General features: G+C 23.0%; 1 protein-coding gene across 1 annotated transcript in view; it reads left to right on the forward strand.

Annotated features, from left to right (window-relative positions):
• LOC122500330 (profilin) overlaps window positions 1-11,016 on the forward strand; it is a 29,632-nt gene extending 18,616 nt beyond the window's left edge. Inside the window, exons 2-3 of the mRNA XM_043609215.1 lie at window positions 1,338-1,607; window positions 10,303-11,016. Of these exons, the coding sequence (XP_043465150.1) occupies window positions 1,338-1,607 (270 nt within the window). The 3' untranslated portion in view covers window positions 10,303-11,016. The remainder of the gene's footprint in view (window positions 1-1,337; window positions 1,608-10,302) is intronic.
• The last annotated feature ends 4,544 nt before the right edge of the window (window positions 11,017-15,560 follow it).

The raw sequence follows: 15,560 nt of genomic DNA on the forward strand, positions 1-15,560 counted from the left end.
AAAACTGCAATTCTGTATAACTCATAATATAATTGATCATCTTATTAATATTTTTATTTAATTTTATAAATATTTTAGTGCAAAACTTTTTTTTATTTATATTTATTTTTTTATATTGTTTATTGTTATTATTTTGTTATTTCATTAAGTTACAAACTGTAAACAATAAAGAATCAATTTTCCGTAACTCCAAACATGTTATTTTATTTTTTAACGATTAATGCCCTTTGAATTTTAAAAATGGCCGACCTTGACTGTAATGGCCAACCTGGACTACAAATTTTTTTTTTTTTAAATCTTTATAACTTTTTCATTTTTAAACCTGTCAATTTACTTTGTACAGAAAAAATGTTCCTATTAAACAGGACTTTCCAACCATATACTTCAATTGTCCAAATTCATTTTTAAAAAAAAGTTATAAACAAAAGTCAAAAAGGTGGCCGACCTAGACTATGTTCCCCTATTTTATTGAAAATAATTGAATTTTTTATTTATGAAATAATTAAATTCTTTCAGAAAATAAAATTTATCGAGTTTTTCAAAAATAATTGAAATTCTGGGAAGAATTTTATTTCAATATTTATAAAGAATTGAATTCTTTCAAGAAATATTTTAAAAATTGTATTTTGTTGAAAATAATTGAATTTTTAAAAAAAATAAATTTTTTCGTAACTAATTTTAAAAAATAATTGAAATTCTGTGAAGAATTTTATTTAAATCACATGTTTAAAAATAATTAAATTCTTTTGAGAAATTGCTTTAAAATTGCATAGGATTGAAAATAATTGTATATTATTATTTATAAAATTGATAAAATTGAAAATAATTGAAATTATCTGTGAAGAATTTTATTTCAACGTTTTATTTTTAAACTTAAATTAAATTCTTTCGAGAAATTTGTTGAAAATTTTATTGGATTGAAAATAATTGAATTTTATTGTTTATGAAATTAATTAAATTGAAAATAATTGAAATGTTTTGAAAATGTTTATTAAAATTTTTGATAATAATAATTGAATTATTTCGTGAAATATTTAATTAAAATTCATTTTAAGTAATTGCATTTTTTCTCCAAAATTTAACTAGAATTGTATTGGAAATAATTGAATTTGTAATTATTGAAAAATTGATTGTTGATATTAAAATGTAAAATATTTAGTAATTTTGCATATTGATAATAAATTGAATACTGCGTCTAAATATTCACTAGTTTTTTAATAATTGAAATTGATATAAATATTGATTGAGATAAATAAATAAATAAATAAATAAATAAATAATGAAAAAATAGAAAAGATAAAAATACTAATTGAGAAATGTTTGTTGTTTTGTTTCAGGTTAGTAAAGAAGAACTAGCGAAGCTCGTCCAAGGTTTCGATAATAAGGACACTTTAACGTCGTCGGGTGTTACATTAGCCGGCAATAGGTATATTTACCTGTCAGGAACAGAACGGGTGATTAGGGCAAAATTGGGCAAAGTTGGTGTTCATTGTATGAAGACGACCCAAGCGGTAGTTGTATCCCTTTACGAGGACCCCATTCAACCACAGCAAGCTGCCTCCGTCGTCGAAAAATTGGGCGACTACCTTCTGTCCTGTGGCTATTAGGTCAGTACTCATCAAATGATGGATTCTCTTTTTCTTTTTTTCTATCTTTTTTTTTCTACATTTTACTTATCGTTTTAGGTCATCGCTATTATGTGCACAAGGGACAAACAACCCGTTAACTCCCTTTTTGCATTACTCACCTTTACTTCCATTAAAGTCCCGTACACAATCGATAGCATATCGTCGACTTTTTAAAGTCTCTTTTTATCAAACTTCACAATATTTCGGAGGAATTTTTTTGAAAGGACGAAGGCAGGCCTCGGATATTATGACTTTCGACTATTTTCAAAAAATGCGACTTTTTTCCACTCATTTTCAAAAATTGCAACTTTTCTTTCAAATATTGCAACAAAATTATTTTTCAATAATTTTTCTAATTAAGGAAGAATCTGACAGACAGTCAAAAACAAAAGTTAGTCCAAAGTCATAATTTCATAATTGTAAAAGAAAAAGACAAATTAAATTTCTAATTCATTTTTGTGGAAAGGGGAAAATTTAATTTTGAACATTTAAAACAATTGAAGGTTGCATTTGAATAAAAATTACAATTTTCCGTCAATAAAAAACATTTGTTTAGGTTATATTACTTAAATCATTTATTATTGGCAAAAAAATTATACTTTAAATTGTTCAAAATGTAGAAAATTAAATTTCTTACTCTTCTACTAAAAGGAATTTAAAATTTAATTTGACATTTTTTTTTAAATACGAAATTACGACATTGGACTTTTAACTTTTGTCGGATCGAGAAAATAATTTTAAAATTCCATAAAATTGTTTTTATAATAATTATTTTTTGAGATGAATTCAATTTTGTTTATAAAATAAAATCGATCAGAAAATATTTTGATCTTTTTCGAATTTCTATTTTTTCTGAAAAGTAAAAAATGGTAGATTTTGAGATCCATACGTAATTTTATATAAAATATGTTTTTGAATCCATAACAAAATTTCCGAAAGAAAAAATTGACTTTTACTATTTTTGAAATATTTTCTTTTAATTTTATTCTTTGACTGAAAATACTAAAAAATACAATTTTTATTCAATTTTATTATTTGAAAATTTATTTGTTTATTTTTCTAACTAATTTCCGATCATAATTTTTATATGTAAAAAATAAATATAAAAAAATTGTAATCTGAAATTAGTTGGAAAAATAGACAAATAAATTGATTAACAATTGTACTTTTTACCATTTTTAGTCTAGAAATAGATATTCTTTTCAAAAATTATAAAAATCAATTTGTTTGTGGATTCAAAAAAATATTTTTTACAAAATTACACATGGATTTCAAAATCTACTAATTTTTGAGAAAAACAAAAATTCAAAAAGGGTCAAAATATTTTTCCTCAACTTTTATTTTTTGATCATTGAATTTCTCACAAAAAATTATATTAAAAATAATTTAATGGAATATAAAGACACGGAGTCAAAAAAATCTTCTAGTTCTTTAAAAGACGAATCAGGGGGAATATAAATGCAAATAATGAGGAAAATTGAACCATCAATTTTTTAGCTTAATAGCAACAGCATTAAAATTAGGAGCAAAGAGAGATAATATTAAATAAATTATAACTGGATGAATCTAGTCTGACTTTAGTGACAATCAAAACTCCAACAACCCTTTTTATTTACCCGATTGAAAATTCAATTGAAAATAAATGATTTTTTTTTAAGTATTTTATTAAAATTTTCGAAAAACAAATTTTCAATTAAATCAATTAAATTAAAATGAATTAAAATTTATCAAAAAATTAATTAGTTTCTTTTAAATTATACAAAAATTCAATTATTTTTCGAAAAATTACATATTACAATATTTTCAAAATAAAAAATATAAAAACTATAAAAAATTATCATAAAACAATTATAGTTTTATGATAATTTTTTAAGATTCAATTATCTTTGAACAAAGTAAATTAAAATTAGTTCATATTTATATTGAAAATTTTTCAAAAATTTGATTATTCGTTCACCTATTGAAGAATTTTAAATGCAAATTTTGAAAATAATTGAATTCTCAAAAATTTCAATGGAAAATCTTCAAAGTGTTAATTTAAAAATAAAAATTAGTGAAAAATAATATTAAAATATTTTTGAGAAAAAATAATTCTTAGAATTTTTTATTCTAATTTTTTTAAATTTCAATTTTCAATTACATATTTCAGAAAATTCAATAACATAAGTCCAAATAGTAATACAAACATTAAAATTTTTTAGATTTATTTTTAACACTGGAAAATACAATCATGTTCAAAATTTTTAATTAAAGTTCAAAAAATTAATTAGCTTTTTTAAATTGTATAAAAATTCTTTTTAAAAATTAAATTATTATTCTCGAAAAATTACGTTACAATTATTATAAAAAATTGAATCATTTATTTTTAATTAATTGAATTCTCGAAGAATTTTAGGAAAATTATTAAAAATAATTGATTTAGAGATGAAGTTTTAGTTAAAAATTGTAGAAAATAATTGAATTTTGGAAGAGTTGTAATTTTTAAAAATTATTAAATTTTAGGTTTCAAATTGAAATTTTTTAAATATTATTCTTCGTGGAAAAAGAAGTATTTAAATATTTATTTAAGAAAATAATTCAAGTTTTGAATAATTTAATTAAAAAATCAGTGAGAGGTCAAGGAAATACAAAATAAACTTTTTGTGACAACACTGAATTAAATAAACGACTTTTTCTATTTTGTTTGTATTTTTAATCGATAAAGGCAATTTTTTGTGCTTTAAAAATTAAAATCAATCCGAGGCCTGCTAAGAATGTTTTCTTATTTTTTCTAAAGGAAAAAAAAAACTTTTTTCTAAGGACTTTTTTTCTTTTTAATAATCGAGTCGTTTATTTTTCACACAGGAGAAATTTTTTTTTACAAAACTTATCTTTCCAGGAAATGGTTTTTTAAGGAAATATTTATCACCGAGAGACAAAATTTAGCTGTTAATCTGGGCAAAATAATAAAATTTTCAAGGATTCTACAAAAATCAATGAAAAAACATAAAATCTAATTCGAGACAATATAAAATCGAGAGAAATAAAAATTTCAAGGATTCTACAGAATTTGGAAATCGTGTAAAAAAACGTCGATGAAGTTCATAACGTTTTTATAATCAACTATTGAAGGATAAATTTTTTTTATACGGAAAATAAAAAGATTTCTATTTATAAATTGTTCTTTTCAAAAAACAACTTGATTTGACAAATTAGTAAAAAAAAAATCTTTCAAGTAAAAATTTTTTACAAAAGTTATTTAACTAAAATATTTAACTTTTAAATGAAGAAAAGTTTCTTTTTTCGTTGAAATATTTTCCAAAATTATCACTGAATTGAAAAATAATTTAAATTTAATATTTAGTTAAGAGTAAAGTTTTTTAATATAATCCAAATTTTAGAATTAAAATTCTTTCTCTGTAATTTCATAGAATTTCAATTATTGCAGATTTAATCCAGATTTTTGTAGAAACTTTGTTTATTTTGAAAATTTTTTATTTTCCCAAGGAAAGCAACTAGAAAAATATTGAATTATTTTAAAATTAAATTAAAGTTTAAAAGTTGAAACACAAAAAATAGAGAAAACGAAAGAATCTTTATTGAAAAGCACAGAAATTGAAAATTACATTTTTTTCAATGAGAAAAAGAAGGAAAAATTGCAGTTGATGAAATTTAATTAAATAAATTTGAAATGTGTGAATTAATATTTTAGGGGAATTTGTTTTTAGAAATTTATATTTTAGATAAATAAATTATTTATTAATAATTGAAAAATTCCAGTTTATAAAATTAAAAATTGAAAAATTCCAGTTTATAAAATTCAATACATTTAAAATGTGTGAGGAAAAATTTCGATTTGTGATAAATAAATTATTGTGTAAAAATTTTTAATTATTGAAATTTAATACAATTAAAATGATGACAGTGTGTAAATCAAAATATTCGAGAAAAAATATAAAATTCTGTAAATTAATTAATTATTATTTATTATTAATTATTATTTATTAGTATGGAGAAAAAAAGTTGTATTTCTTTTAATCGGTTAGAAATGAAATGGAATATTTTCGAATTACGTGAAAAAATAAAAAGAGGAAAAATTATTGACACTTATGGAGATTAATTCATGGCTTTGAAAAGTGCGTTACGCAGATGACCAAACAGTTTGAGAGTAGAGCTCATAATTTTCTGAAAGTAATTTCAGTGAGAAATAAAATTACATATCTGCGTTATGGCGTTGTGAGTCATGGCAACGAAGTATATTAACAAGTTGTTTTTTTCCTTTCTTTCTTCCTCTCTTTCAACTTTTTTAACTTTACTGCCTCCCCCCACAGATGACTGACTGCTACATGTTACATAGTTATAAAGAAGCTTCCTGCGATAAATAGTGAGAGTGAAAAAAGAGAGGAAGCACTCAAAATATCTCCCAAAGTTGAAATATAACACACGACATTTATCGATTCGAATTTTACAGAAATTTTTTGTTTTTTCATTTCTTATTCATTATTTTGCAATTTATTTGAAAAAAATATTATTAAAAATAAAGAAAATTACAGAAATTTTTCGTTTTTTCATTTTTTTTTATTCATTTTTACAAATGATTTGAAAAAATATTATTAAAAATAAAATATTTTTATACAGTTTTCCAAAAATATTTTTTCACACATTTTATATTTTAGGTGGGGGATTTATTTCTTATTTTCATTTTTTTTTGAGCTGAATTTTTGACACTGGAATTTTTTAAATACGTTTTCCCTTTTTTTCCTGCTTTATTTCTTTTTTTTGAGAATTAAATATTCTAATTGAAAAAGTTTTTGTTAAAAGGAATTTAGAAATTGATTTATAGAGAGTTTAAAAATTTTGTTACTGAAAATGAAAATATTTTTGTTGTTAATTTGAATTATTGAAAAAAGTAGTCTTTGGTCATAAAGTAAAATGAACTTTTTGAAGAAAAGTATTTATTTATTATTATTTATAATAATTTTGCGTCATTGTCAAAAAAAATTAATTATAAAGTTTCAAAATGTGAAATTTAATTTAATTTTTATTGCAAAAAGTAATTTATGAAAATATTAATATTATTTAATTATTTCAAAAGTTTTAACGCAATTATCTTGATAAATAACAAAATTCTTTTACAAAAATTCAATTATTTTTAGGAATTAAAAAAAAAATTTTTTTTTAAATATTATTAATATCTCGTCAAAAATTTAATTATCTTTATAAATAGCAAAATTTTTCGCCAAAAATTCAATTATTCTTAAAAATTTTATTAAAACTTGACGAAAGAATTGAATTTTAAGAAACATTCAATTATTCAATAAAATAATAAAATTCATTGCAATATTGTAAATCCTTTTTTATTCGATTATCGGAAGAGTGATAAATGAAACAATTAAGAATTAAATATTTTTATAAATAGATAGCAAAATTCTTCTCAAGAATTAAATTTTTGTCAATAATTTTAATAAAATTCTTGTCAATATTTCAATTATTTAAACAAAATTGAATAAAAATCCATGAGCTTATCAAGAGATTTATTTATTTGTGAGATTATTTAAATTCTTCTCAAGAATTCAATTATTTTTTAAATTTTTAATTAAATTCTTCAAACAGTTTTAAATTATTTTTAAAAATTGTTATAAAATTCTTTAATATAATAAATTTCAGTGAAATTTTAATTAAATTCCTTAAAAGAAATTAAATATTTTCAAAAGTTATTAATAAAATTCTTCGTAAAAATTAAATTTTAAGAAACATTCAATTATTAGAATTAATTATTAATTTTTGTATTATCCAAATCTTTAAAAATATGAATTTTTCGTACTTTTAACTGACAATTCTATAGAATTAATTTTTTTAAAAAAGTTAAATTGAATTTTTTTTTTTTTGAAATTATTTTAAGTTTCTATTTTCTAATATAAATTTAATATTGAAGAATTTTGAAATAATAGAAATTTCGTAAAATTGAATTGTGAACAGATGGATTTGAAAATTATTAAAAAAAACTTTTTCAAAAATTATTAAAAATAATGGATATAAGAAAAATTTCAGTTAAAAATTCTAAAAAATAATAATTGAATTCAATTGAATTGATGAAAATAATTTTGAAGAAATTAGAGTTTAACAATATTTTTATAATATAAAATAATGATTTTGTTTTATATTGTCTATTTTTACTAACTAATTTCAGATCATAATATTTTTTATATTTCTGTTTTTTACGTATAAAAATTATGATTTGAAATTAGTTGGAAAAATAAACAAATGAATTTTCAAATAATAAAATTAAATAAAAATTGTATTTTTTAGCATTTTCAGTCAGAAAATAAAATTTTAAAGAAAAAAAAAATGTTTTGAAAATAGTAAAAGTTAAATTTTTCCTTCGGAAATTTTTTTTATGGATTCTAAACCAATTTTTACTTTTCAGAAAAATTCAAAATTCAAAATGGGTCAAAATGTTTTCTGACCGATTTTATTTTAAGAACAATTCAATTCCTTTTAAAAAATTATTTTAAAAACAATTTAAAATCAAATTTTAATTTTTGTGGCAACCCTGTTATTGTTTAAACTATTTTTTGAATGTTAAGATGATTAAATTTGTACATAATTTTAATTAGAGTATTTTTTTTAATTTTGATAATTTTGTTCGTTAATTTTTTTATTATTTCAAAAAAGTTCGTGTATTGCAAAGAAATTTGAGTTAACAAATTAAAGCAGTTTCGTTTATGGAGTGGCAGAGAAAAAAAAAGAAAAAAGAAGAAAAAAAAGAGAAAAGAAATATATATAAGAAAGAGATTACACGGCGTACGTCTCACTTTCAAGATGCTTTATCGCGGTCTAATTATCAAAGAGAGATGTTTGATTGGTATCGTGAAGTTCGATGCCTGTTGCACGCGCTCTTCATTGGTTATTGCATCAACGTTCAACGAGCGTGAAATAAGCCTTTACATCCGTAACTGCATAGGCGATTTGTCCTTTCGTGCTATGGGGTTTACCTCTTGTCACGCTCGGCGGGAGTAGTTGTAGACGAATTGAGTCACTAAAGCAAAACACTAAAGCAAATTCGAGAATAATCCAATACAGTGACAATCGATGGCCTTTGACTGAAACTTCCTTTTTTTCCTCTCTCTCTTTTTTTTTTTTTTACTGAAAACTCGATTTTTGTCAAATTCAAAGAAACATTTTTGTTTCTAGAAATAAAATAAAAATGTCTACTTTTTTCGAATAATTTCTTGCTCTTTTGTATTTGAATTGAAAAGAAAGTAATTTAGTTATGTTGGTAAATTTTGGAACGTTCAAATAAACGGGAATTTAGACTTTTAGGAAAAAAATATTTGTAATTTAATTGTATATTTTTTACAATTATTTATTTTACAAAAAATTATTATGAAAATTTTAATTTTAATTTTTTCGAATTGGAATTTTTGTATATTGAATTTAAAAATTTTATTTTATTTTTTTTTTCCATAAAATTCAGTAAAAATTAAGTTTATTTAATATTTATAAATTTTAAGTTTATTTATTAAAAATATCCTAAAAGTACAGAAAAAATGAGAAAACGGAGTAAAAATGTCATGTGATGTAAAATTTTGAAACTTAAAAAATATTTTCTGCCCTTTTATAATTTTTTGAAATTTTCTTATAAATTTTAGAAATTTTGAATATTTGTCAAAAACAAAATTATTGTTTAAAAATGTAAAATTAATGAAGAAAATATTTCGAATCACCTTTGCCTTAAATTTTTTGAATCAATTCTTATCTTCATGGGAAACATTATACAATAATAATATTTAATTGTTTGCCCAGCCTTTTTTTTACAAATTACTAATTACTAATTACAAGAATTCAAAGAAGAATAAATAATTTTATGACAATCATTAAAGGAAAACAATAATAGTTATTAGTAGTAAAAACTGTGACTAAGAATTATTTAACAAATATTTGAGAGTAAAATAAATCAAGATAATTTTTTTCCTAGTGTTTAAATGTTATTAAAAATATCAATTGTCATAAAATTTTTTATTACAAAATTTAATCAGAATTTTTAGTTTATTAAAATTATTTCTTCGTTAATTACTGTTATTGGAATAATTTTTATTTAAAAGTCTCTAAAGTTCTCTCAGCATTTAAATGGACGAAATTTATTTATTTTTTCTTCAAATTTTAATTTATCGTATCAAAAAATTAATTATTATAATTAGAATAATAAAACAATCATTCAAAAAAAAATATTCGAAAAATGTAAAATTCGTTCAAACGAACGACGATATTTTTCTTACTTTGTTTAATTTGTATTTTATTAAAAAAATTATTTTGTAAATTGAAAGAATTTGTAATTCCTAAGTAAAATTGATTAATTTGCATTATTTCCAGTTTCATTTAGTGAATTTTTAAAAAAATATTCAATCAAAAGAGAATTTCGTTTTTCTGTAAAAGAAAAAAAAAAGAAAAAGAAAAATTTTTGTTAGAAAAATGAAAATTACGATTATAGGAAATTAAATTTTACATTTAGAAACTTTATAATTAGTTTTTTAAATAGTGAACGCAAAATTAGATAAAAATTCATGTTTAAGAAAAAATAAATTTCGTTCAATTAAATGTTTAGAATTTTAGGGATATTATTGTAAATTTTATTCGCCAAAGAATCGAAAAAAAACAAATTTTCTAAATTCCCTTTTCTGTTTTTTTGTTACAGTGACCACTGGAATTCAACACAAATATCTAATATTAATAATAACGATACGGACGATGATTTTTTTAATGACAGCGAATGAAATGATCGCACCGTGCCGCACGAGACGCGCCGAACCTGCCGCAAGTCTGTCACTTTGAAAAAGAAACAAAAAAAAAAATGATGAAAAAGCATCAAAAATCATTATCGTCATCAGCATCATCATCATCATAAGAAAAACAGCAGCAACAACAACAACGGCAGCAACGTAAGCCAGTCATCGTTCTCTCTTCTTCAAGTCGACATGAAATATCCGCGAAAACGAAAGAAACACACATCTCACACGCAATTCGCTCCTATTTTTTCACTTTCTTTTTCTTTTTCTTGAAACCTCTCCAATTAAATAATCTTTCCATTAAAAAATTGTTATCTTTCATTCCCTCACCCCTCTCTTTCTCTCCTTCAAGAATTTAAAAAAAAACTTCATCGTGTGGGGTCGATTTGTTAATCGCGTGTTGTCGAGTTCATCAAAAAATAATAAATAATTCATCGAGCGCAACGGTGCGACTTGAACCAAAATTTTGTATTTTTGATCGCTTACGCGGCGCTTCGAGGAAATGATAAAAAAACAAACACACACACACACACGTAATTAAGTTAAGTAACAATAATAATTATTGATAATTAATATTAAACTATTGTATTAGGTTACAGTTTTTTGTAGCTGCGATAAAATGAAAAAGTATGCGAGAGTCAGAAAGAAAGAAAGATAGCAAGAAAGAATAGAGAGAAAGATTTTTAAAAGAAGAAGAAGAAGAGGTAAAGAGGGAGTGATAAATAAAAGAGATTAAAAAATGGGAGGGGAGGTGAAAACAAAAAATGGAATTGAGGAGGATTTTTCTAAATGAAAAAATAATGGAGCCTCGGAGAGAAAGTGAGCGCGAATGAGAGAGGGAGAAAAAAAAAGTCTTTTTTTTTGTGTGTATGACTGTTGCAAGATGAGAGAAAGTTTTCTTGAGACGAAAAAAAGCTCTTGATGAAAAGTTGAAAAAAATAATAAAACAAAGTACAGGGCGAATATGCGGCGGCGCGAGTAACACAAAAAGAAATTAACTGGCTACGTGTGTTTCTCTCGCCAATCATCAGCGCGGCCCCCCCTTTTTTTTTTAGCTATTTACTTGTCTATTAATTGCTATGTGTAAGAAAAAAAAACCAGTGGAAAATTCGCAAAAAAAAATAAATAAATAAAATTAATGAAAAAAAGGAAAAGAAATTTGATGACTAAGAAGAAATGAAAGAGAGAAAAAGAGAGTAAGAGAGAGAGAGAGAGAGAGATAATTTGAAGGAATGACGAACGACGTGTCATATTGCTGAGATTTTTATCGAAGAGTTGGGCGTGGTAGCTGAGGATGAAAGAGCGAGTGTCGCGACACGAATCACACACCTACACTTTAAAGAAATACACAACATACAAAAATTACACTCACATACACTCGAAAAAACACAATTATTGCGAGAGGGGAATAGCAAAAAACCGCGATGTTAAATGTCAAATGGTACACCGAGGGAAAATCTCTTCTTACGAGGCACTCGAGTGTAAATCGTCGAAAAGAAAAGTTTCTTAGTGTTTTTTTTTATTTTCTAACTATTTTTTTACTTTACTGGCAATTTTTTGCAAATTCATAATTCAATTATTGCAAATTCGAATTAAAATAAGTAAAACAAACTTTTTTGGGAAATTTTTTGCAAATTGATTCGATTTACTTATTATTTCTTTTAATTCTCATTAAATTTCCCAAAAGTGTATTTAAAATTTATTTTTATATTCACTTTTGGAAAATTAAAAAATTTTTAATCTTGAAAATAAGAATTAAAAGAAAGAGATAAGAATAAAAATAGATAAACAGAATTAAAATTATTTTTAAATTCACTTTTGGGAAATTTATTAAAAATTTTAATTTAAATTTATTAAAAGAAATATTAAGAATAAAAATAGATAGACAGAATTTAAAAAAAAACAGTTCGAATTTTTTGTATAATTATCTACTCAAATATAATTCAATTGTTGCAATTCAAATTAAAATTCAAATTAGTAAAACGAACTTTTTTGGAAAATTTTTTTCAAATCGATTCGTTTTACTTATTTTTTATTGGTAGCAGAAAATTGAAAATTTTTTAATTTTTAAATTCACTTTTGAGAAATTTAATAAGAAATAAAAAAAATAGTTCGATCTTTAATTTGGAATTTTAAAATCCAATTTTTACTCGAAAGGGTTTTTACAATTTTTAAATTTTTTTAATGGGGCGAACTAGTAATAATTTCTTTTCCAGGGACAAATTTACTAATAATTGAATATTTTTAGTTTCATGAGGCGAATTATTTTTAATTTTATGCGCCGAAAACTTTTATTTTCATGAGGCGAATTAAATGATAATTGGAACATTTTTAATTTAATGCGCCGAGAAAATTTTTATTTTCATGAATAAAAGTTTTCATGAGGCGAATTAAATGATAATTGGAATATTTTAAATTTATTGCGCCGAAAAAATTTTTATTTTCATGAATAAAAATTTTCATGAGGTGAATTAAAGAATAATTTAAACATATTTTTAATTTAATGCGCCGAATAAATTTTTATTTTCATGAGACGAATTAATAATAAAAATTAATGCCCGTAAATGAATAAATAAAAAATAAAAAAAATAAAAAATTAAATTTAATAATTAAACATTTTCAATTTATTGCGCCGAAAATAATTTTTCTAAATCGAGAAGTTTCAAAGTGTGCCATAATGAAAAAAGCCTAAAAAGAGTTTTTTCCAAAAGTAAATGAAAAGAAATAAAAAAAAAATGAAAATTGTGATACCGGTGATGAAAAGAACTGTTTTTATTCCCCCTCGCGTGAATCTGTGACTGGGACAAATTTTTTCCCCAACAATAATTGATTCGTTGTCACTCGGATGCTACTCTGTGACTATTAAACTACTACTATTACTGCTATTTGCTACTATTAACTATTACTCTGGTTGCTTGTCGATTCGTGTGATGCAGAAAGCAAAGAGCGGCGACGGCCCCCTTCCCTTAAAAAAAAATATTATAATGTGTAATTTTTATCAGAGAAAATTAAAAAAAAAAATGACGCAACTAGACATTTCAGTCGTTGTCTTTCTTTTGTCTTTTTTTTTTTACAAATTATTCCCCCCCATGAATAAAAAAAACGGATGTGTCTGTGTCGTTCGTATGAACTGCGCGCGACCCAACGTCGAAATATTGAGGGAGAAATCTCGAATCTTTCAGAAAAATCGATTTCTTCTCTTTTAATTTTTTTCCTTCTAAAAAAAATAATTTCCGTTTTTAGTGATTTTACCTTTTAAGAAATTTTTTTTTGTTTTAAACTGTAATTTTTAAGTACAATGAAAGAAGTGATCTGATTTTGAAAAAAATAGAATTTCATCGGATAAAAGAAAAAATTGAGAAATATTAGTAAATAAAGAATTTAGATCTGTTTGTGTTTTTTTGATGTTTGAATTTTTAAGACGTATTTTGTGAAGATCGATTAATTCCCCCTTTATTCGACGATCGGTCGGGGTGTATTTATTTTTTAAGAACGGGACGAGAGAAAGAAAGAAAGAGAGAAAGAAAGAATGAAGTGAGAGAGAGAGAAAATAAGGGCGAAGAGCGGAAAAAAAGAACTCCGACGTTTAAGTGTAGCTTTGTAAAATGAAACTTTCTCCGAAACATTTTTTTGCATACGTCGAAAGTAAGATTGTGTTAAGAGAGTAATAAATTTGTATAAAGTGGTGTACAACGCGTGTTTACTTTGACCTAAAAAAAAGTAGACGAGTTAGGCAAAAAATAATTTTTTAAAATAAGAAATTTTCATCTAATAAATAAGAAAAAAAAAATTTATCTTTAATTTTTGAATTTTATAATTTCTTCTTCATTTTAGTACTAATAGAGAATTTAATTTTAAGTGCCTACTATTTTATTTTTTTTTCTATGATATAATGTGTACAATAGGTACAGTTATACAAAACAAAACCTTTTTCTATTAATATACAAATTATTATTTTCTTACTGAATATTAGTTTTATACGTGAAAAAAGAAACGAAAAATTTTTATTTGATATTTAAAAGTATTTCAAAGATTTAATAAAAGATTTTGTGCAAGAAAAACGGAATTGCGCATGATCAGTTAAAAATAGCATATAAGTGACCTCTTCGGGCTATTTTGTTCTTAAAAACATCATTTTAAAGGCTATGGAGTTACAATTGCCAGAAAATCTCAAATTAGCGAAGGCGCCATCAACTTTAAAATAAAAAATATCCTAACGTTCTCCTGATAAATCTTTTAAAATCTTTTAATAAAAAAAAATACTGATTTTTAATATCTTGATTTCAAATTTCGCGCTGAAAAATTTAATTTCAGACATGTGCCATCTAGGTAAAAAAAATCTAAACAATCTCATGTTCTCCTGATTATTATTTTTCTAGAAGCTTTTTTTTAGGTTTTAGATCACATTACTGCGTTTTTTTAAAAGTTCGTACTAGGAGAACATGAAGAGATTGGAGTAATTTCTAAAAATAAGAAGTGCCGCTTTTATTTAACTTCAATTTGAAATTAATTAGGTTTTTAAATTTAGTAATTTAATGAATTATTTAATTATTGGTTAGTTCCTGAAAAATCCGTAAATTTGAGACAAGTGGCGCCAAAAAATGTGTCTAATTTTTGGCGCCACTTGTGTCATATTAGTGGATTTTTCAGGAACTAAACTCCAGTTTTTAGTTATTAATTTATTTATCTTTTTTGTATTATTTTGTTAGAATAAACGTTTATTTATTTATATTATTAGTTAAAATAAAACCTAATACAGTAAAAATAATTAAAAAACGAATATTTAAGTAATTTAATAAACTACTTAATTAATGGGGTGAGTTCCAAAAAAATCCGCTAATATAAGACAAGTGGCGCCAAAAAATTGGTCTGATTTTTGGCGCCACTTATCTTATATTAGCGGATTTTTTAGGAACTAACCTCTATTTTTTAATTATTAATTTATTTATCTTTTTTCTATTTTTTTGTTAAAATATACGATTATTTATTTATAATATTCATTTAAATAAAAAGTACAACAGTAAAAATAATTAAAAAATGGAGTATTAAGAAATTTAATAAATTGTTTAATTATTAGGTTAGTTCCCAAAAAATCCGCTAATATAAGACAAGTAGCGCCAAAAATTGAACCCATTTTTTGGCGCCACTTGTCTCCTATTAGCGGATT

This window comes from Leptopilina heterotoma, unplaced genomic scaffold (assembly GCF_015476425.1).
Source record: "Leptopilina heterotoma isolate Lh14 unplaced genomic scaffold, ASM1547642v1 Lhet_183, whole genome shotgun sequence".
Classification (NCBI taxonomy): domain Eukaryota; kingdom Metazoa; phylum Arthropoda; class Insecta; order Hymenoptera; family Figitidae; genus Leptopilina; species Leptopilina heterotoma.